This window comes from Cololabis saira, chromosome 13 (genome assembly GCF_033807715.1).
Source record: "Cololabis saira isolate AMF1-May2022 chromosome 13, fColSai1.1, whole genome shotgun sequence".
NCBI lineage: Eukaryota > Metazoa > Chordata > Actinopteri > Beloniformes > Belonidae > Cololabis > Cololabis saira.
Window position 1 is genome coordinate 4744146 of NC_084599.1, and position 23504 is coordinate 4767649.

The following is a 23504-nucleotide window of genomic DNA, read 5'->3' on the forward strand; positions in this document are numbered from 1 at the left end:
GGGAGTTAATCTGGTCTGTTCAGTTGCAGCTGCTTTGGTGTTAATAAATCTCTGTGGTTACTAGGCCTGTGTTGGGAAAAAAAAAAAAAAAAAGATTTTCCGATTCTAAATCGATTCGTATGTCTTAAGATCGATTTTTTTTTTCATCCAGTGAACTTTAATCCCAGTAGTCACATCATTTAATTCAGACATGCAGTTGAGCTGTTGCAATTAATTTTTTTTGCACTTAAAATAGATATTGAAAGAAATAAGGTGTTTATTTCTTAGTTATTCATTTCATACAAATAACTTTAGGTATTTTTTTATGCCCAAAAAAGGATGTTTTGTTAGACATGAGAATAACTACTGCCATGTTTTTGCCTTTAAATATGTTTAAAAGTATGAAAACATTAGTTTTCAGTTATCATTGCTTTATATACTTTCTTGGGGTTCAATTTGCGTACAATGCTAAAAACCAAATTCTCAAAAGTTAAAAACTGAAAAAAACACAGAAAATGGAAAAAATAGAAACGGAATCTTAAAAAATAAAAGCAATTTCATTCAGCCTTATCTCTGTTTCCTCCCTGGATCTGTTTGGTAATTCTGACCCACGATGTTTCTGTTTCAGTTCTATCAGCATTCTGGGAGCTGATTGGTCCTTACAGCATCATTAGCTGTAATACTTGCTGTTTAATCTCAATATAATACTAGTAGTAATATGTTGCAGAACTAGTCATATAATTCATGCAACAGCTCAAAAACCTGTTTTAATAACACTAACCCAAATCAATATCGAATCAAACCCTAATAATTAGATTCTGAATCTTAATCGGAATCAATTGTCATTTGAGTCGATCCCCTGCCCTGGCGGTAACGTCTAGCCAACTTTGATCCTTGGCTGCATTCATAAATAAGAACCTGTTAATTTCTTGCCTGATGAAAAAAAGGTTTAATAATAATGGTAACGTTAATATATTCCTAAACATTTTTTAATTGTTTTATTTCACCACGGTCAAAGTAGCAGATCTGTTTGGTGCGTTAACTTCTCAGATGAGCAGGCATTTGATCTGAAACATCTCAACTTGTGTGCAAAAACAAAGCCCAGTGAAACCAGAAAGCATGTGTAAAACCTTTATTGCGTGTACAAAAAGTAAGTCAACAGGTAAACATGAATGAAAAACTGACATTTTGCATGCCATACTGCCCACATGAATACTAAGTCTCTGCTTATTTAAAATCTGAGAATAAAAAAGTTTTTAAGAGGAATTTGTCAGATCCAATTTTTTTTTTTAATCCTTCTGCGAACTCAAAATGGTTCTGTCCTTCACTCCAAACAAGACTCTTAGAGCAACATTGCAGCAGTAGTGTTAAGTTACTTTTGCATGTAAACCATGAAATACATTTAAGCCCAAGCTCATTCAGGTCCTACCACACCTTATAACCACCCCTGGAATCTATACACAAAGGTTCAAGTTAAACTGATTACATAGCAAAGAACTAGTGAAATAAAACAATAGTAAAGCACAGCACACAAAATAATAACTGAATTTCCCTATAATTCACATCAGTACATTTAATGTCCTACAACAGTGTTCCTCAGTTGTCGGGCCCCCGGCCTGCAGCTCCACGGTTCCCTGCTCCAAACAATTAACATTCATTGTGCGGACTGGGCTCTTTACTGGAACTGTGTTCCTGTTTGTTTTAACATTAAAATATCTTCCCAATTCAAAGTTCTCATCTAGCCCAGACTGTCCGGATCGGTTCTTGCTCCGCCAATTTAATTAACTACAAATGTGCGTTGATGGGAGACACTGAAAGTATCAGGTGATAGAGTTGTGCGCAGTGTTGTGCCATTTCCTGAGCTGGCTTTTCAGCGCAAAAAAGAAGAATAAAGGTCCTGTTTATGCCGTACTGGATTGTGCACAGACCAACACTTGCAGATGTCGATGTATGCATCGTTTTCGGCAGAACTGGCCAGCGTTTCCGATGCTGGTGTCGGAATCAGAGCAGCCGTTTCCACAATCCTGTATCCATTAACTTGCAGTAATGGAATATACTTTAAAGACGTTTTTATGCAAAAATTAGGATTTTTGAAGATGGCTTATTTCAAAATTCCAACATTTTCAGAGCTGCCCGGGCCGGCTAGCAGAGCTGTGGCGTCAAACAGCAGAAAGACCCAACCGTACTCTCAAACTGATGACCAACTAACAAGTATGAAGGTCCAAACTTGGAATACTTGGTGGGAAGAAACGGCCCTTTAAGACACTTGTGCTAATCTACTCCTTTGGTACAGGAGCAGGAAAACGTGACGCATGCAGGCCAGAGCTGAGGAATACTGCTCTACAGTAAAGAATGGAGATGGAGAAGTCGTCTTCTCACCTCAATCACAATTGTTGGTTGTGGATCGATTTCTGCTTAGATAACGATCTTGTCATGGTAGAGCTTATACAGTTGTCCGTTTATAAAAACCTCCCAGTTCTGTGTCAAAATACATGATACCTTCGACCATTTCCTATAAGGGATGACAACTTTTGAGGGAAAGAAAAAAATGCAACCCTGTCTGAAACAGGAAGCCCACGAGCGTCCCCTGGAGTCGGGGCCTTCCCAGCCCGAAGGGGCTCTACGTGGAGGGGCCTACACGCTTCCCACCCACCTACGTGGTGACTTGTTTGGCTTCTGCGCGACACGTCGTCTGTCTAGAACAAGCACGAGGCTCATCAAGAGGACTAAAAACTAGACCGCTAGAAGTTCAGAATCAACAATCTACTTTGTAAGCAAGTCACCTGATACAAATTACTTGTTCCCAACCTTCCCGGGAAGATGAGGAGCTGCCCGGGACCTGGGGACCAACTGGAGCAGAAGGCAGAAAGGACTGACTAAAGGCCTACTGAATTAACGTTAGGCGAGGTCTGTTGGGAAAGAGAGTCTGGGGTGGATTCCATTGGAGGAGTTTTTCCCAAAGACCAACACTGTTGACCTGGCAATGCAAGAGTGAACTAGTTTGCTTCACTCAGTGCCGTTCTTGGGTGATACCCAAGGATCCACTGGTGGAAAACCAACGCCAGGGGAGGCTTTCTGGGCACGGTTTGGTTGGGAAACCCCCCATAGATCAGATATGTGTCAGGAAACAGAGGGCAGCAGTTGGGAACACTGAAGCAGTGAAACTCCGTTGTGCGAGGTGTTTGGAGAGGTCTCTCCTAAAACTCCATCGTGGGAGGTGTTTGGAGAGGTCTCTCCTGAAACTCCGTTGCGCGAGGTGTTTGGAGAGGTCTACCAAGTGGTTGGACTGGAGCTTTTGGAAAGCTCAGCAGAGGGCCATTATCCAGGCTGTGCTCAGCGAAGGAGATCTTTCCTTGAGCGTGACTGAGGGTAGTGTCTAGCTCTGGAAAGAGCTCTTAAATGAACTCCTGAACACAGAACTTGTCTTCCATGTGGACGGTACAGCTGGACGTGGCCGGGGTCTGGGCCCATATGTGGTACCTTTGAGGTAGTCATTTAAAACTGCAGCAGTAAGCACCGAAGCTGGATCAGATTTGCACGGAACTGTTGAAGGCTCGTGATGTTGATGAGCGCATGGACCTTTTGTAGTACACTACACCCAGGCAGTACTCTCCCTCTTGAGGAAAAGGATGGGCTTCACTTTATTTATCTGGACCTCACACTGGTCAGCCTGCAATAAGCTCCTTGCCAGGACCCCGTTCTTTACATCATAAAGGGTTTTTAGGACATGCATCTCCCATGGTATCATCGGGGAGTGGGTTTTCACCTCAGGGTGGCAGAACTTTGCCTGTGTGATCAGGGGTGAACCAGTTGAGGTGACAAACACCCCAGGATCCCTCCTAGGGGTGTCCAGACAGAGCTTTTCTAGGCCATGTCTAAATAATCCACTCAGGACTAGAGCTACATCTTCAAGTTGTCCAGAGAGCCAAAGTGAAGCCCTTGTAGCATATTTTTTCCAGCGGTAGTTGATCCATTTCAAGTTGAGTTGTACAGCTCTTGTGGTCTTCTGTCCCCAGCCTTGTCCAAACTAACTTTGGACTCTGTCCCGCTCATCTCCTGCGTCACTACGTAATGTTTTACAGAACTACGCATCAACAACGATGAAACCAGCTCTGAGCCACAGTGGGCGTCAGCTAAGAGGCGACGGAGAGACTCAGTGAACTAATAATGCAAGTAAAAGGGTCTGAGAAAGGGATGAAATCCCAGACAGTATCGGGAAAGTGATGTACAACTTTCTCAAAGTTCAAAGTTCTTGTAGGAAAAACTTCTTCTCCGTCTCCATCATCATCATCCACCAGGTCATACAGTCTTAAGGTCTTTGCAAGCTAAAGGCGAAGTGAATAAACTGCACAGAACTGTGAATCTGTTTGAGGTGAGAGGCCGACAGGCAGCAGCGGCGCCTCAGAGCTAAAAAGGTTCCTGGTTCAAGTCTCAGTTGGGGCCCATTCTCTGTGGCAATTGTACGATCGCTTCAACAGCCCAAAGAAAGATGTTAGGTTACTTGGTTGTTTGTATATATGGGAACGGACAAGGGTGTGCCCTGATCCTTCACGCAAAATCAAACCTGCACCACCCAGACAAATAACATCACTGGTGCAGAAGCCTGCACTGATTTGATTGGTCAAAAGAAATTCATGTACAAAGTTTTTTTTCGTTTTTTTTTTTTCTTAAAATGCACCTGGTGTGCAAAGGCCTTCAGTAAAAGTCAGTCATCTTTCTACCACTACGGACCGTTAAACTCTTTTCCAGATAAAACGGCTATTGATAAGCTTGTTCTACCGCTAGTGGGTTTGCGTCACAGCGTTTCAGGGATGCGGCTTCAAGCCTTTCAGACATAAATGTTTAAATCTGACAAAAACAGGTCCGATGAACAATTTCATGTCATTGATACTTCTCAAAGGTTATAAGTAAAAGAAAATGACAAGGTTTTAGTCGGAGTATCAGTCAGTTTTCCGTGTCAGTAGTAGGTGATGCAGAGGCTCAACTCAGAAGTCCAGACACATCACAGCTATCCACAGCCAGCAGGTTCCTGGCTGATCTCACAAAAGGGGAAATCCGACATGAATGCAGAAAGGATGCAGCGTCTCCTCGGGCTGCACGTTCACGCAGAACAAAAGGAATATGCGATAAAAAAAAATACTAATGCAATATGCAGCACACTAAAGTCATTTGGTTTGACACACCAGTAAATGTTGTTTTATATAAGAAACACATTCAGAAAGGATGATTAAAAAGACCAAACAATGAAATTAGTCATTGACGTGTATACTACTAAAAAAAACCCAAAAAATAAAAACAAAGTTGCGGAAAACTCAATGGAAAGTTTTTGGCTCCACGGCCTTCGCATCTTTCACTGAGGCATCTTTAGAAATATTCAGAGAAAATAGAGCCCCCCATTACTTAAAAAACTCTAGTCTGGTCTGGAACAATAAAAACACTAAATGATAGCTGGGATCCTGTTTGAGTGGCTTTTGAGAACAACAACAATAAAAAATTATATATTTATATAAAATGAGGAGATCAAAGCCATCGACTGGTAAAAGCGGGGAAGGGCTCACATGATGCTGCACTCTCTGGACGACACTTTGCCCTGCAGGAGAAACAAAACATTACTGTAACATTTACAGGTGCACTCTTTAAAAAGAAGCTTCTTTCATCTGAAGGGCACAACAATGAACATGGACCCTCAAGTGAATTAAAGTAATTAAACATCCACTGCAGAGATGTGACTCAGCCCGACTCTCCTCAGTTTGGTTCTTTCCCACCAGGGGTCTAACGTGCAGAGTAGATACTTTTCTGTAACTATTCTGCTGAGGTTCTAAGCTGCTGAGTCGGCTGTATCTGACATCATCACACTACAGGCCACCGATTGGTCGGGGGTTGGAGTCAGACGTCTGAGTCAGGATGTGACATCATTTCAAGAGCGACTCGCAGCTTCTTGTTCATTTTTTTCGAAGAACAATGGCAGCACAGAAATCTGCTCTGTGGTCCAATTCCGAGGTGGAGACCTTAACTTGTTCCTGCACTTGTAAAAGTCCAAAGCCCAAAAACGCCTATCCAAGTTATACCCAAAGTAAATTGAAAGCTGTTCTTTAACCGTTTTAAGTAGGTGGATGGTTCTGGTCTCTTTTGAAAGGTAACACTATGAAGTTCTTCCCCCAACTGTCAGAATGACTGTAACTGCTACTATAATTCAGTAATCTCAGTTTTAACACACTGAATTAGAAGGTTTTTATTTCAGACAGAAATTTGTTTTGTAACCAGATGTCTGCAGATGAGAGAATCTGTGACTTATTGGTTTTAAAACACACCAACACCACAGCCTGAAGCCTTATCTAAGGCACGTTCAAATTTGATAACAATACCACAAAAAATGAGTATTTTACACGTTTGTAAGACTATGTCTTACAAAGAGGCAACGAGTTAAACCTGGGGGCTGAGGAAAATATCATGAGAGCTAGATGGGGCCACGAGGAATGAAAAAAATATACCAGGAGCTTTCTCAGTCCATGTCTGCTCAAGGCTTCAAACTGACTTTTCAGCAGCGCCAACACAAACGGAAAAAGTTAAAAAGCACTCATCGTGCGGTGAAGGACCACAATAGCTGGAGTAGCGGCACAATAAACCCACCTACTTCTGATCTGGGTGTTGAAAAGAAACGAGGGAAAGAGTCGAGTCGGGCTGAGTAGGTACTAGTGTAAAAGCGCCAACAGCTGCGTCACATCGTCACCAGCCCACAGAAGTCGCGGGTGTCTGACAGCTTTGGGTCGAAGTCATTTGTCCTAAAAGTCAGATATCAGTGGGTTTTGGACCAGAAGAGAAAGAAAATGCAAGTCACCTTTTGTACAACTTCCTCTTCCTCTCCGTCGCCGTTTTCTACCTCCACCTGAGTCTTGGTGACGGTCCTTCTGGCCACCTCCTGCAGGACAGTCCATCAGCACGCAGGGGTGAGTAAACAAGACTGAGCCAGAGAAAACGGGGGGAACTCTGTGACTGGAGGACGCTCTTACCTCGCCGTCAGAGTTGACCAGAGAGGTGACCATGACGTTTCCTATGCCCCAGGAGGCCTGGCTCTTCCACAGCAGGTCGGATGGGGGGCCGTGGGCTACGCCGGCATCAGCAGACCACACCTGCACACAAGCCCCGACGGCAGCATCAGTACCCATACCTGCAGCCCGGGAGGTCCCACCTGTCCTGCTCATTCCTGTAATCCCTTACCCTCGCAGCTCCGTCAAATACATTATTTTGGTACATTTGGTCAGACTTGTGTCATTGAGGTTTTTCCAGGTACCAATCTACGGTATAAAAACTTAATGCAACTCCTTTCAAAGAGAAGCGTTTGGGTTTGCTGCTGCAGCCGAGCTCCCAGAGGAACGCTCGTGGACAGTTTAACTTTAGCAGAAACTTTCGGCTCCTTTGTGACTCAAGTTCACACCCTAATGACACCAACGTCAAACGAGCAACAATAAATAATAATCAGTCATGAAAAGCCTCAAGGTATATTTGGGGAGGACATTGCATTTAATTGGGAAGAACTCTTCCTTGGGCTTGTACGTTCAACCACTGTAAGCTCTGAAACTAAACACTTATTTGGAATACTGAGCTTAGCTGCAAGAAAAGCAACAACAAAAATGGCTTAAGCCAGACATCCCATCTATAGATGAATTACTCTCTCAATGAGGCTGCAGCAATCTAAATCCAAGACATCTGGGAGCAATGGAAAATTTATATTTCCCTGAAACGCTCTGCTTTTTTGTTTAATTTTCTTTTGCCTCTTTTAAACAAGATTTGTTAAAGTATTTATTTTCTTGTATCACTATAATAGAAAACACCCCATGTTCATGTGTTCTGCTATAGCATGTTTTGTGAATGGAAAAAAACAAATTGGAGCACTGCGTTGAAACAAGTAACTATGTGATAAACATGTATGTATTGTTGACGTGATTCCAAACAAAAATAAAATAAAAATAGAAAAGCCTCAAGGCTTCTGCTTCCTCTCACCGTGACCGTCATTCCAGCCTTGAGTACATATTTCGGGGAGAACTTGTAGACGACCTCCTCTTCATCATCAACTTGTCTATTCAGTCTCCAGTTGCCCAAAGGTTGGTCCTGCAAGACAACACAGCTTGAAGGATTCTTCCCATCACCATGGCAACAGAGGTCAAGACTCTTAGGCCACGTTTCCACATAGCCGGGTATTTACAAAAACGGATATTTCTCCCTCTACGTTTTGAAAAATATCCTCATTTAAACGAACCCCCATAAATATAAATATGCTGTTAAGGTGCTATGAGCAGCCAAACCTACAGGGGGCAGTGTAACGAGAAGATAGTCATGCTAGCCAATCAGAATCCTGGAAAAAAACCTCAACAAATGACACTTGTGAAGCCTGAATAATAAGGTTCTGCGTTAAAATCGACGGCGTAGCCTACGTACGGTGCGCGTCGCCGCGTACCCTACGCCGTAGGCTCTGCGTTGGTGTAACGCGGAACCATAAATCAGCCTGGACTGCCAGTTACTTCCAAGACGGATCGAGAGTCTTTCGTTTGGAGTGACAGAGAAGTGGAGTTACTTTTAAGTGTGACCAATTGACCAAACAAATTGTAAACACAGGTGTCACTCATGACGCTGGTGACGTTTCTGTCTCATAATGTGACGTTCTGAAGCCTAAATGTCCGTTTCCCTCTCTTTACAAGCAAACGTGAAGACTGAGTTTTTGTAAATCTCCACTTTAGCCGGAGTTTTCAGAAATGATGGTTTTTGGAGACTTTGAGCTTCGTTTTCATGTAAATGAACGGCCAAAACGCATGAAAACACCACCGTTTTTGCTCCGTGGAAACGGGGCCTTAGTACCAGTGGAGATAAAGTACTGGAACCGTTCCTGTAGAGTTGGAGAGAATGCTGCCCGAGTCATCACCAACCTGCTCTCCATCGTTGGTCAGGGTGACGGCGTTGCCGTCCATGTCGGTGGGGTTGATGTTGACGGCCCCGCTGGCTGTAGCGTCCTCGGACACCAGCAGCTGCTCCCCTCCGCTCAGCTCCACCACATCCTGAGACTCCACCTCCAGTCTTTTCCTCTTGGAGGAACGGGAGGAGGAGGATCCGGTTACCCTGGAAACGGTCACTTTAGAAGACGGGCTCGGGGACAACTTGAGTCTGGAAGAAGCACATGAAACATGGACATCAGTTAGCTGCCAGCTTGTAATGAAGACACACAGCTGGATGGTTTCACACTGCTTGGACAGCCGGGGGGGTGTGGGTGCAGGACAACGACCGCAGACGAGTGTTTAAGATGCTTCTGTTGTTTGGACTTTGTTCAATGAAAAGAAGAAAAGAATTAGATTAGGCCTGTGTTGAAAAAAAGAAAAAGAAAAATCTATTTTCCGATTCTAAATCGATTCTACAACAAAAAAGGATGTTTTGTTGGATACAATGTTTTTGCCTTTAAATATGTTTAAAGATATGAAAACATTAAAGTTCTATGTTATAATTGCATAAATTGTCTATATTTTAGTGATGCACCAAATGTTCGGTAACCAAAATTGTTCGGCCGAAAATAGCAAAAAAAACACTTTCGGTGTTCGGTGGAATAAGTGGGGAAAAAAACAAACAGTTAATAATGGTGTGATGACGCAAGCAAACAGCGAACAGCTGGAGTGAGGGGCGAGCGGTGTTAATGCAGCAAACATGTCAGCATGTCAGATCATTACTGGGATGTGGGAAAAGCAGAGGACACGAAAAATGATCCAGGCTGAGTTGGATTTGGGAAACCGCTTGGGGATGGAGACGGTGACGGGACGCACAGCAGAGAAAAGGGCCCGTACTACCGACGCGGTGCGCCTCACTGTATGATATGTTTGACGAGATCATCCAAGAAAACAACCCAGATTTTTACAATTATTATATAAGGCTTCAAATAGGGGAGATCAGCCCCACCGCGACCAGATTAATTGGATTTGAACGGGAGAAAATGAAAAAGGATTATGAGAAAAAATACCATAAGACAAATTGTGACTGGCGGGTATTTCACTGCACATTTATTTGATTTATGCAATGATGAAAAAATTGGCAAAATAAATGAAAAACTGCAAAGAACCATTGTTCGGTATTATTCGGTAATCGGCCAAGTGTTTATTATTATTTTCGGTCTCGATCACAAATTTTCATTTCGGTGCATCATTACTATATTTCTTTGCTTTATATACTGTCTTGGGGTTACATTTGCGTAAAATGCTAAAAACCAAGTTCTCAAAAGTTAAAAACCGAAATGGAAAAAATAAATACGGAATGTGGGAAAAAACTAAAACCGATTTCATCCGTCTCTGTTTCCTCCCTGGATCTGTTTGATAATTCTGCCCCTCAGATGTTTCGGAAAGCAGTTCTATCAGCATTCTGGGAGCTGATTGGTCCTTACAGCATCATTAGCTGACAATACTTGCTGTTGAATCTCAATATAATACTAGTAGTAATATGTTGCATAACTACACAGTTGTATAATTCATGCAACAGCTCAAAAACAGTTTTAATAACATTTTTTTTTATCCCTGATTTTTTTACCCATTTCATCAACCAGTGCTCCCTAAGTAACAGTCCTGGGCATTGCTCCCCTCTGCCAACCCAGGGAGGGCCCTACACTGAGCTCAGGTCTGTTTTAATAACATTAACCCATATCAATATTGGAATCGAACCAGATCTTGATAATCGATCCTTGACATTTGAATGGATCCCCAGCCCTGCATTAGATGCTGTTGGAATCTAAGGTTTGTCCTCCTCAGCTCCAGTTCCTGCTGCTCATCTCAGCATGAAGCTGGTTCAGAGTGTGTTTGTGAGCGGTTCGTACCTGTGCTCCTCCCCCTCCAGCAGCTTCCTGTAGGCGTTGATCTCCATGTCCAGGGCCAGCTTCACGTCCAGCAGCTCCTGGTACTCGCTGAGCTGAGCGTTCATCCTGTCTCTCAGCTCGCTCATCTCCTGCTCCTTCCCCTCGATGGTGCGGCGACTCCTGTCCCGCTCGGCTGACAGGATGTCCTCCAGCTCCCTGATCCGGTCTTCTGATGCCGTTAGCTGGAGAAGCAAACATTCACAGAGCTGATCCTCCCTGACCAGAACCAGAGCCGGAGCCGTGCGGCGGAGCCCGTGGAGGCCGTACCTGTTTCTGCAGGCCGCTGAGCTGGTAGCTGAGGCCCTCGATCCTCATGCGGGACTCCTGCACCTCCTCCCTCGCTGCACCCACAGCCTTGTCGTTGATGTCGGAGGACACCTTGGCGTTGTCCAGCTGCAGGGACACCGAGACGGGTCACGGGTGAGAACCAGAGCAGCAGCAGAGGAGATGAGGAGACGTGCGTTTCTTACCTTGGCCCTGAAGGTCTGCTCCAGTTCCTCCTTGTAGAGAGAGACCTGTTCGTCATGTTGCTTCCTCAAGTCCTGGGGGGGGCACAAACAGGATTTACCCAAGTTCTGCACCAGAAACTAAAGCCACACTAACTGTGGTGAAGGTCGTCCGTGCACGGCAACAGGCGACCTTCCCACGCAGCTCCATAACAGGAAAATAGTTGCGGTGGTCAGATGGAGACAGAAATACAAAGAGGAGCAGCAACGTGCTGTGGCCCGTGCTGAACTGGGGAGGTGCCCGCCCCGCTACGCGTTGGGTTTCACCCTGCTGCAAACATGCATCCCATTCAGCTTTTAAAGCATTAACCTCCATCTAGTGGAAACTACGAAAGAGTATTGGGGCCACGCAGGAAAAAAATATTTGAGGGGGGAAGATTTTTTTTATTGTGCACTTCAAGAAAAAGGTTGGAATGTCGAGATTAATGTTGAAATACAATTTCAAGCATAAAGTGGAAATTTGGGCTGGTTCTTGCACAGCCTCTTGCCCTGGATGCAACATCTCAAGAGACCCTGAGGAGAAAGTTGTTCAAGTTCCTTTGGACTATCTTCAGTTCAGTTATTCAAACCTAAAACTATTTGGAGGTAAAAACATGCGTGTCTATGAATTAATGAATTTTATTTTTGTGTCATGTCCGAAGATCCATCCCTTACAGGATTATAAGACACCAGAAACAGAAAATCATCAATGTACAATATCACACGCACTTAATTGGGAGCTGCACAATGTACACCGGAAAAACAAAATAAATAAATCAAAAACCAGAATGGATATTTTTACATATATGTTACTTTTCTTCGCCTATCCCACGCTTTCTCCAAATAGTCAGCAAGTGCAAATACTTTATAATCAAAAATCCATTTGAGTCTCTCAGCATCGATTACACACATCAAATCCAAATGACACCTATCAAATAATTTCTGACGCAGCTCATGATACAGAGGACAATAAAATAGAAAATGGAACTAATTTTCAATATCATTAATGTCACAGTAAGGACAAATCCGCTCTTCTTCTGGGACCCCTCGATAATGTCCTGTCTCAAGATGCAGAGGAAAGATTCCTCAACAGATTTGGGCACATAATGATCTTTGTCTTTTAGATAACGAGGCACAAACATACTTTTCACAGCTATAACAACTTTTTATCATACTAAATATTCTTAATTTTGGTTTATATGCGCGTCTATTACGATTGGGTTGTATTAAAACAGATAGCAGCAGCAGGAGAGCAGACACATGTTCCCGTGATGTTGACAGGAAGTTCCAGACGTACCTGCAGAGCCTGAGCCAGCTTGAACTCGTAGTCCTGCCGAACTCCAGAATCCACCTCCACGATCCTCTGCTCCTGTCGACGCCGAGACCCCCGGATTTCCTGAAGACAAGACAATCCTTCTGAAACACAAGCCCTCCGATGCTTCCGCTGCAGCTCGTCTCTCATCTCGTTTGCTTTGCTGCCCTCTAGTGGATCACCCCACACGTGTCTTACCTCTTCAAACATGCCCTTCCTGAACTCCAGCTCCTCGCTCAGAGACTGGCAGCGGTTCTCCAGGTCCACGCGCATCAGCGTTTCCGCCTCCAGCTGCCGCTTGGCAACAGCATGGCTGTCCTCTGCCTGTACGACCAAAAACACAACAGATATCAGCTCAGTGAAAACAAACACACCTGAGAGGACGCAAATGATTTCAACCTCGACCAAACTGAAACACTGACACCGACTACACAGACACCGTCCACACGCCCAGTTTATACAAATATAATATACAAATATATTGATATAAATACAATATTTAAAATATTATACAAAAACACAAACAACTAAAAGGTGCATTTACATTTTTTGAAACAGTATATCAAATTAACTTGGAAAATAAAGGCGCACATTTCAACCTTAGAGCAGCTGGGCGTTTCAGCCGCCCTGGTGCATTCTGGGAGTTTGTTCCACAAGTGAGGAGCGTAAAAGCGGAACGCTGCCTCCCCGTGTAGGGTCTGCCTACCGGAGGTGAGGGTGGCCCTGAAGACCTGAGGGTTCAGGAGATCAGAGCTGCACGTCCCTGGACGGTCCGAGACCGTCCAGGGATTTAGAAACCAGCAGGATTTTAACACTGTGTTTGTGAGGTCAGCGGGGCAGAACTGTAAACGTGCTACCACAAACGTGCGACACGCTGGAGACTCCGGCCCGTAGAGACTTGGGCATGCGGCCACAGCCCTCTATCGGTCTGCCGTCTGGTCTTTCCCCTTCAGGGGTCGCTGCAGTGAATCATCCGTCCTCTACATCCTCTTCTCTCACCACAACTAACGTCACGTCCTCATTTCCACTCCATGATTCATTTTCTAGAGCTCTTAATCGGTGTGGGAGTTCTTGATATGAGAAGTACTCTGACTAATCCTGTTGGTGATGCCAAGATGCTCATGAGGGAGTTTTAACTTGAACTAACTGTTCTTATTTCACAATCTTATGAGTAGCAACGGTTGTTCATCACACAAGTTAAATGAATCACATCACTTTAACTTAACGAAATTCTCGTCAGTTGTGTGAAATAAGACCTGGAAACAGGCATTGTGGCATAGAATTGTCAAATTGGTTTAATTCACCGTACAAATTGTTACAGATTACTTTTGTAATACTGTATTTGACCCGGTCTTTATACGTTTTTGACCGTATAGAAACGTAATTCTTACCATTGTAAGAATGAGATGAACCTGCTGTACTCTACTGCCCTTACTTTTTAAAAACTTGTGCTTTTTATTATTTTACCTCTTTTATTATCATTGTATTTGTTATTTACTGTTTAATTGTGTCTTGCTGCTTGTAATGTAAAGCCCTTTGAATTACCTTGTGTTGAATTGTGCTATATAAATAAATTTGCCTTGCCTTAACTGAAGAAATCATTTTTAATGTTTTCTTGTCAGGTGGCGCATGCTTTAGACAATCTTAGGTTTTAAATTGGTCTAATGGCTAAATAAAAGTATAAAAATAAGAACTGGATCAGCGTTGACATGCAGAGCCTCCACGCTGCATTACTGCCGGGTTACTGAGCAGCCGGACATCAGATGGACGAGCGTCAGAGCTGCAATCACGGCTCGCCGTCTGGGCAGGAACTTCCCTTCTGCTGAACTAAAGCACGCGCTGAGACAAAGTTTACCCGGTTCCTCCTCCTGCAGTACCCACCTTGGCCAGCAGGCTCTTGACATCAGCCAGCTCCGACGTCAGGGCGTTGTTGTGACTCTGCGCGGTGGCCAGAGCGGCCTCGCTCTTGTTCAGCTGACCCTCCAGACCGCTGGCCCTGGACAGAGCTGCAGCGAGGTCGCCGTCCTTCTTCTTGGCACTGCAACGAGACACCAAACGTGGGACAGGGTTGGTGGCTGGGCCTGACCCCCGCGGGTCCCACGGACCCCCCGCCCAGTGTGATCTTTACCTGCGCGTGGCTTCATCCAGGTCGGCCTGGGCCTTCCCCAGGTCGATCTGGAGCCGGGCTCTCTCTCTGGCAGTTTCATCCAGAACCCGCCGAGCATCGGCCAGCTCAGCCTCGTATAGAGATTTCAGACCCGTCACCTGGAGACGACATGACAGAGTTGTATCACAGTGGAAAATGCCAATAAAAAAGAAGAAAAGGTGTTATTTGGCTTGTTTGTTTACAGACCGCATGAACCCAAGACATCTTTATTTCAATTGTTAATAAACGCCTATTTTCACATTTCAGATCGTCAGCATGTTTCAAAAGAGCTGGGAAAGTAAAGTGTCTGTAATGCAAAAATGTCATACATTCTGGAATCATTACAAATCAACTGAAATATTACAAGCCTTTTATTATTTTAATATTGCTGATCATGGCTTACAGCTTAAGAAAACTCAAATATCCTATCTAAAAAATTAGAATATTCTGGGAATCTTAATCTGTAAGCCATAATCAGCAATATTAAAATAATAAAAGGCTTGCAATATTTCAGTTGATTTGTAATGAAGTATGACACATCCCAGGTGTGATCAAAGCTTCAAAACACGTGGCATTAACCAGTTAGGAATTACAGGCGTTTGGTCAAACAACCTCCATTTTCAACACTCAAAAGTAGTTGGATTAAGATACTTTGTGGTCAAAGTCTTTCTGGGGTTTTCTGTCTTCAGGAACTGAAAAGCTGCTCTGTTGGGCTCAGATCAGAAAAACATACCATTTCTTTTGTCCAGTTTCTCTGTATATTTATAATCATCATGGATCTGCTCTGTGAAGCTCCGCCCATCAGTTTGGGGCCTTTGGGCTGAATTTGATCAGTTTAGACCTGAAATTCATCTGTCAGCAGTAAATACCAGCAAGACCCCGTCAGCAGCTGCACATGGACATACCATAATACTACCGCCACCGTGTTTGGCTGATGACGTGGCCTGCTGGTCAGAAATACATCTGGCCTCAACCGCACAAGAGTCACAATTATGCGTACAAACTTCAGAAACAATAATCACCTTAATCAAATAAAAAATTAAATAGATTGTTCTGTGAATGCCAGGCATTGTCATACAGTTTAAGACATTACATAGACTATTATACTAGGGAAAAGCTGCACAGTTTCTTTCCCGGCGTTTCACCCATTTGCAACAGATGTAAGTCTGCGACTGGTAATTTAGTACACTCTTTTTGGTTATGCAGTAAACTTCACACATACTGGAAAGGTATCTTCCATTGCTTCTCTAGGGCTTATGGGAGATGTTGGGAGCCGGATCCACTTGTAGCCGTTCTCAGGGCAACTACCCCTCTGTGTTTTGCCAACAAATATCAGAAAAATGCTATTCTGTTCGGAACAGTGATTGCAAAAAAGCTTATCCTCCGGACTTGGAGGGCAGACACTGCACTCACGTATGATTTGTGGCTGAGAGAAACGGCAGGTATGTTTCACCTGGAGGGACTGAAACTTTGTATCGAGACAGGGAAGACAGGTTTAAGAAAATGTGGGACACTGTACTGCAATGGTTTCAAAGAAAAGACTAATGTATCACACACCTCACACCTCCTTGCTGTGTGTACTACTTATTTTACTTTTTACAGTTCTTTAATTATAATTAGTTTATTGTAGTGATTGTGACCTTAACTATTTTCTTACAAGATGTGCTGAATCTGTTCAAGATTTGTTTGTTTTGAGAGTGTGTGTGTGTGGGGGGGGGGTTCTTTTTTCATTTGTCTGTTCTGTATCTCTGAAATTCTGAAAAGCAATAAACATTATTTTTTTTTTAAATTTAAATAGATTTTTCATTTATTCTGGAACATTCCCGACATTCCTGTTCTTCATAACAATCTGGATGTTTGCACACCAAACTGACTTCTGGGTTCTTAACAATAGACTATAAATTGACTGAAAACACTAACAATGTAACTTCAATTTCACTTTTCCTTAACGGTGGAAAAAGTTGCTTTTACACATCAGGAACAGTGACGCCATTCCCGCTTCCGAATCTTCTCTTTTAGTTTTTTAGCTCAGTGTGAGGCCTTGGCTTTTATTCATTTATTGCTTTTTTTTACCGTTTTATTTTTTTGGTACGCATTTATAATTCTGTTGTTTTGTTTGTGTTCAGCACTTGTTTTAAGTGTTTCACAAATAAAGATGCTCAATTTAACTGTACTTCAGGATTGTACTTATAAATGTATTATACACAATTAGGGCTGGGGATCAATTCAAAAGCCAAGAATTGATTCGATTCCAATTTTTTAGATTCAGAATCGATTATCAGGATTTGATTCCATCCGATTCAATCCGATATTGAGTGTTATTAAAACCGTTTTTTCAGCTGTTGCCTGAATTATACGACTGTGTAGTTATCCAACATATTAATACTAGTAAGCAACTAGTAAGCAACAGCAAGTATTGCAGCTAATGATGCTGTAAGGACCAATCAGCTCCCAGAATGCTCATAGAACTGCTTTCAGAAACATCGTGGGGCAGAATTATCAAACAGATCCAGGGAGGAAACAGAGACGGATGAAATCAGTTTTATTTTTTTCCATTTTTGGTCTATTCCAGTTTTAAATTTTTGAGAATTTGGTTTTTAGCATTTTATGCAAATTTAACCCCATGAAAGTATATAGAGCAATGAAATGTAGACAATTTATGCAATTATAAGTGAAAACCTTCATACTTAAACATGGCACTAGTTATTCTTTTGTCCAACAAAACATTCTTTTTTTGGGCATAAACAAAAAAATACCAAGTTATTTGTATGAAATAAATAACTAAGAAATAACTCAAACAAGCCTTTCAATATATTTTTAAAGTGCAAAAAAAGAAAGAAATGTGTGAATTAAATGACGTGACTACTGGGATTAAAGTTCACCAGGCGAAAATGTAATAATGAAAAAAAATAAAATAAAATTGATATTTACATATACGAATCGATTTTAAGGAATAAATATGAGAATTGATTTAGAATCGGAAAATCGATTTTTTCCAGCACAGGCATAGACACAATAAAACGATGGTAATACCATAGATTACCGAATATACAGATCATTTAAGTCCAATTGGTGGACATGAACTTGCACAGAAATGCAGATAATTCATGTAATGCCCCACACCCCCCCCCCCTCCCGTCCGTCCTGGGCAAAAGAGATTAACTTCAAACTTGACCAGGACACGCCCTTAAATAAGCTTAAAGACAGATGTTTAACTCGTGCTGTAAAGTCTGACTGGTTACAGGGAATGTTAATATGCTGGAATGTTCTCCTTTCAAAAGATAGGAATTTTTATTTATTTTTTTTAATGCCGTAATCAGCTCTTACTTAAAAACTAAAATATAATCTCCATCAGGACTCAAGTGGTCACATGCAAAAGTTAGCGATTCCTGACTAAAAACCATCTAAATAAACTGAAGCAAAAACTGAACAGTTGTTTTACATAATTTGGTCTATGAAAGACGAAAAGGATGTTTTTCTTTTCCAGCTGCAGGACATAAAAATTAATTATTGTAAAGTCTATTAAACCAAAACGAAGCTTAATTAAAGTCAGCAGTGTGTTAGTTTGCCAGCTCTGTTTTCCACAGGGTCCCTACACATTTTTCCAAGTCATATTCAAGCACTTTTCAAAATCTTCAAGCACCTTATCGCTGGGGTAAAATATCTACAGGAATATATACACTCAGAATTATTTTTCCGATTTTTATCACAATTATGTACATTGTATCATGTTGTAAACATCTAGTTATGTTTCATCTTACTGATTTTATTTCTCCTTGTAATAACTAAACTATACAGTCTGATCCCAATTTTGTGAAAGAGAGTTATAATTTCAAGCACTCAAACTAAATTTCAAGCACTTTTCAGGCCTTGAAAACACAACATTGAAATTCAAGCGCCCGTAGGAATCCTGTTTTCCAGCCTCCAGGGAGCAGAAATAAACAGCCCTGAACAAGCGGAGACACTTCTGTCGATCCATGCTACCCGTCCACAACTGCTACTTTGTGTTTCTGCGCATGCGTACTTTGAACGATTTTTCAAAGTTTGATTGCCACGCCCATAATTTTTGCGCGTGCATCCCTTCAGTGTGTGTCTTTACTTTTATTTCTTATTATTTTGTACTTATCAAACCAAAAATAGTGATTACAAAAGTGATAAATTGGGGGGTGTTAGTATGCTGCTATTCATCCTGCAGTGGCAGTGAGTCTTTAAGTGACGGGAGCATTATTTGATAGGATGTTACTGGACTATCAAATGATGCTACCCCTGAAATATAAATATTGATTTAAAATTGATAATATGGGATGTTGAGTATTTGATCCTTCAAAATACACCACCCATGACATGAATTGTATTACACTTTGTGAACAATTCTACCGCTTTATTTGATATTCATTCAGTCATTGCCCTTTACCTTAACCAGGCAGGTCATTAAGATCAAATTCTTATTTACAAGGACCACTTGGGGGGAAATTAAGTGGTTTAGGGAGTAAAACAGAGTAAAATTGTAGCTCTACAAAAAGGTAGAAAACCATTTGGTAGCATTTTTCGACAAAGCAGCAGAAATCGACAGAAGACCACAATGAGCTGATGTGCGGGATCGTGGTGTAGATTTATGGTTCCGCGTTAAATCTGCGTCGGAGTAACGCGGAACCATAAATCAGCCTCAGCCTTCCTCACCTCTCTTGTGGTCACCTCCTCCTTCTCGGACACTTTGACCTGCAGCCGGTCGTTCTCCAGCTCCAGCGAGCGGACCCGGTCGATGTAAACGGCCAGCCGGTCGTTGAGGTGCTGCAGGTCCTGCTTCTCCTGCAGGCGGGTGATCCTGGTGGGGGACAGCGGCGTGGAGGCCGCGGGCCGGCCCGCGTCCCGGTGCGGAGTCGCGCTTGCAGTCGCCATTACGGTTCCGTCCAACAATCCTCGCTTATTATTCACCGGCGGAAAAAAAAGAGGGGTCTGTTGTCGAACCGTGGCTCAAAGCTCGGTCCTCGGGAGAAACAATATCGTAATAAAAACCCCGCTGAAAGCTGCGAGTATGAGTGGCGGCGCCGCGCGGGGTGCTGGGTAAAGATGGAGGAGAGCGCGCTCCGCACCCGCCAAAAGCTGAGAGCACTTCCGGTGCCGCGGTGGCTGATGGGACACCGTTTTCGATTCAATTGTTTTTGTTTTTTGAAAACTAAAGCTTTATGAAGCGGGATGCTCCCTCATACATTTTTAATTGTAAACAAGGTTAAGGAGGTATCCTTCAAAATTATCCAGAAGTATTACCCGGACAGTCATTATAGGTAAGGCAAGGCCAGGCAAATTTATTTATATAGCACAATTCAACACAAGGTAATTCAAAGTGCTTTACATTGACATTAAAAGCAGCAAGACATAATTAGACAATAAATAACAAATAAGATTGAAAAAATTAAGAATAAGATGATAAGAAAATAAGTAAAATAATAAAAAGCACAAGCTGTTAAAAATAAGGGCAGTAGAGTACAGCAGGTAAGTATTTAATTTAGGAGTACGCTTCAGTTAACAGTAATGTTTTTAACCCTGATTTAAAGGATCTACAGTTGGAGCAGACCTCAGGTCTACAGGAAGTTTGTTCCACCGGTAAGGAGCAGAATAACTGAACGCTGATGAACCTTGCTTGGTTCTGGTTCTGGAACCACAACAAACCAGATCCAGATGAACCTCAGGGGTCTGGGAGCTTCATAGGAACTAACAGATCCAGATAAAGCTCAGGGGTCTGGGAGCTTCATAGGAACTAACAGATCCAGATGAAGCTCAGGGGTCTGGGAGCTTCATAGGAACTAACAGATCCAGATGAACCTCAGGGGTCTGGGAGCTTCATAGGAACTAACAGATCCAGATGAAGCTCAGGGGTCTGGGAGCTTCATAGGAACTAACAGAAATACGCAGAAATAAAAAAAAAACATTAATACAAACTGCTCATTTTGTGACCTTTATCCAGAAACTGTTTTACATATGTTTTGGCACTGTTCTTACACAAAAGCTTTTTTTTTTATAAATCTCTTTATTGTTTTTTCACGTTTTAAATACAAACATAACAGTGAAACAAATACCTCACACCTTTTACATGTATATGTACACGTTCAGCAGTAATGTGATTATCACTTGCATCCTAGAGATACAGATGATGTAGTATAGAAACATACTGTACATATACACATATACACGTACATAAACACACACACACACACACACACACACGTGGGTTCTGTGCAAAAAAAAAGGGGGGGTCGAATCCTTTCCTTCCATTTGGGGTTAAAATGTTTCTAGTTTTGCCATTGGTCTATGTTTTATTGTTAAAGTGATCAATGAATGGCTGCCAAACCTCGTAGAACTTTCTGTCTTGATTCTTCAATACAAATCTGATTTTCTCCAGCTCTAAATGTCTCATGACATCAGTCATAAGATTTGAATAGGTTGGTGCTGCCTTTTGCTTTCAGTTCAGTAATATTAATCTTTGCGCAAGTATGCTGACAAACAAAACGATGGGACCTTCAACGTTACTGTTTGTCATATTCTGGTCAACGATTCCTAAAACCGCCACCAACGGGTCTGCATCAATAGGCCTCCACAAAATACAGGATAGTGTTTTAAAAACGGAATCCCAATAATGTGATAGTTTGGGACAGCTCCAGAACACATGCCCTAGTGTTGCTGGTCCAAGCCCACACCTGTCACATGAAGGATCCACTGAGGGGAAGATTTTATGAAGTTTTTGTTTCGACCAATGTAAGCGGTGTATTATTTTAAATTGCAGGAGGCCATGTCTTGCACATATTGAAGAGCTATGAGTTTGTTCTAAGGCTTTCTGCCATTGTTCTTCTGTGATCTCGCTGCCTAGGTCGTCCTGCTAGGCTGTCCTTAAATGGTCTAGTGTAGTTTCATCAGTCAAGTTAGATACATTCTCATATGACTTGGATATCCCTCCCTTTTTAAAGGGGTCTTGCGTAAGTATCCGCTCCATTGAGGATTGGGTGGGGGCGCTTGGATATGCTGGGTTATTCTGGATAACAAAACTTCTCATCTGTAAGTATTTATGAAACTGTGATCTCGAAATATTGTATTTTCCCTGTATCTGTTCAAATGATGGAAAACAAAAAAAACATTTTGGGCAGACCTCGGTAGATTTATTATTGATCATCTCACCGAAGATTTTTCTTCGTTTTGGGAAAATTTTGTGTTTGGTTTCCTAATATGTCCTAGAGAAGAAGAAAAATGTTACTTTTTAATAAATCTATTTTTAATTTTGGCAACATTTTTTATACATAAAAGTAAATTCATTAACAAAAAACCTTGTTTTGTTGTGTTTCAGATAGAAATGGAATTTTATTTTAAATAACTTCTAATCAAAAGGCTATTAAGACTGTGAATATTTGCACCCTCTACAAAGTTTTTATATAATCCACTGTAACCCCTGGCTCTTCTGTTCTCTGTTCCACCTGTTTACTGTTCACTGTACTTGTGATCTTTATACTGTATATTGTGATCTTTGTCAATAAAGATTTATAAAAAAAAGCTACGCTTCGCCCACAAAGGATTTAAAAAAGGCCATGAAAAGGAAAAGCGCTGAAACAGAGTTCTGTGAACGACCCCCTCCTCTAATGCTGCAGGGCCTTTTCAAGCATATTTCAGGGGTCACATTCCATCTGGGTCATACATGTACAGTGTGAGCTCAGAAAAATAGGTCGGTTGGAGCAGTTAATGTGTACATGTTCTATTTTAAACTAGTATTCACTTCAAGAAGTCCCCTGCCAGGCTGCTGGGTTTTTTTTTTGTGGTTGTTTTACAATATACATTTCAAAGGAGAGCATGTAGCTTTATGTGAAACCTATTGGAAAATGTAAAACCTCAATCAAAACATCACCAGTCAAAGATGTCACATGCTGATAAATCTCATTTAAAATGTTTGGAATTGTGAAAACCTGCATGTCCACAACTTGGTGACCTTTTTCTTGATTTTTAATTACATTTGAATGCATCATTACAATACACTATGGAGAGAATAACCCCTAGATTTGTGATTTTAAGGTTTCATTTTCAGATTGAGTCAGTAACCGGACCCTAATCAGGCTCGTTGGCTTATTGCAATAGAGGAATAAAACTCAGGATATCCTTCCTTTTTCTTTTTAAACATATTTTTATTGCAATTTTCTCATTGATTTAAACATTGACATTTAAACATGGACATTTTAAAACAGTATACCCCCATCTGGCAAGACAAATAATAATTAATAAATAAAATAATAATAATGGTAACAATAATAAAGATAAATAATAATTTAATAAAACAATAATACAAGATCACAACAGTACAAGTTACAGAACTTGTATAATTACTCATCAAGGTTGTGAGTTTCCAGACAATCGATGTAAGCTCTCCACAAATGAGCAAAATTCTTTTTCTTATTTACAATATATGCTGGTCTTTCCAAAGCGTGACAGGACATCAGTTTTTTTGTCCACATTCCAATAGAAGGTGTGTCCACACTTTTCCACAATAGTGTGATTATCCTCCTGGCTTAAGAGTCCAAAGTCAATAAGCAGTGAGTGTTGCTGAGAGACGTTTTCTGGATTTATTCCCAGTAAACATATTTTGGCTCGCAACGGAAATTCCCTACCAACTATGAGCCCGATACAATGTAATACACCTTTCCAGAATTGGTTTATTCTTTAGGCTTT

At 41.8% G+C, this 23504-nt stretch overlaps 1 protein-coding gene across 1 annotated transcript; it reads right to left on the minus strand.

The window, feature by feature from the left end:
- Positions 1–1096: 1096 nt before the first annotated feature.
- Positions 1097–19887, minus strand: lmnb2 (lamin B2). Its single transcript, XM_061737411.1, has 13 exons — positions 19482–19887; positions 14784–14920; positions 14537–14693; positions 12854–12979; positions 12641–12739; positions 11329–11400; positions 11126–11251; positions 10820–11040; positions 8901–9135; positions 7981–8088; positions 6990–7109; positions 6818–6898; positions 1097–5569 (listed from the first exon to the last, which is right to left on the minus strand). The coding sequence occupies exons 1-13, from the start codon at positions 19698–19700 to the stop codon at positions 5534–5536; spliced, it is 1737 nt and encodes a 578-aa protein (XP_061593395.1). The 5' UTR covers positions 19701–19887; the 3' UTR covers positions 1097–5533.
- Between the last annotated feature and the right edge of the window lie 3617 nt (positions 19888–23504).

Excerpts from the sequence above, each read along its gene's own strand:
- lmnb2 (XM_061737411.1), bottom strand. The coding sequence starts at position 19,700 with ATGGCGACTGCAAGCGCGACTCCGCACCGGGACGCGGGCCGGCCCGCG. Across the intron at positions 11,252-11,328 it reads AGCAGACCTTCAGGGCCAAG|CTGGACAACGCCAAGGTGTC; the intron begins GTAAGAAACGCA and ends GTGTCCCTGCAG. Across the intron at positions 7,110-7,980 it reads AGGCTGGAATGACGGTCACG|GTGTGGTCTGCTGATGCCGG; the intron begins GTGAGAGGAAGC and ends GCTTGTGTGCAG.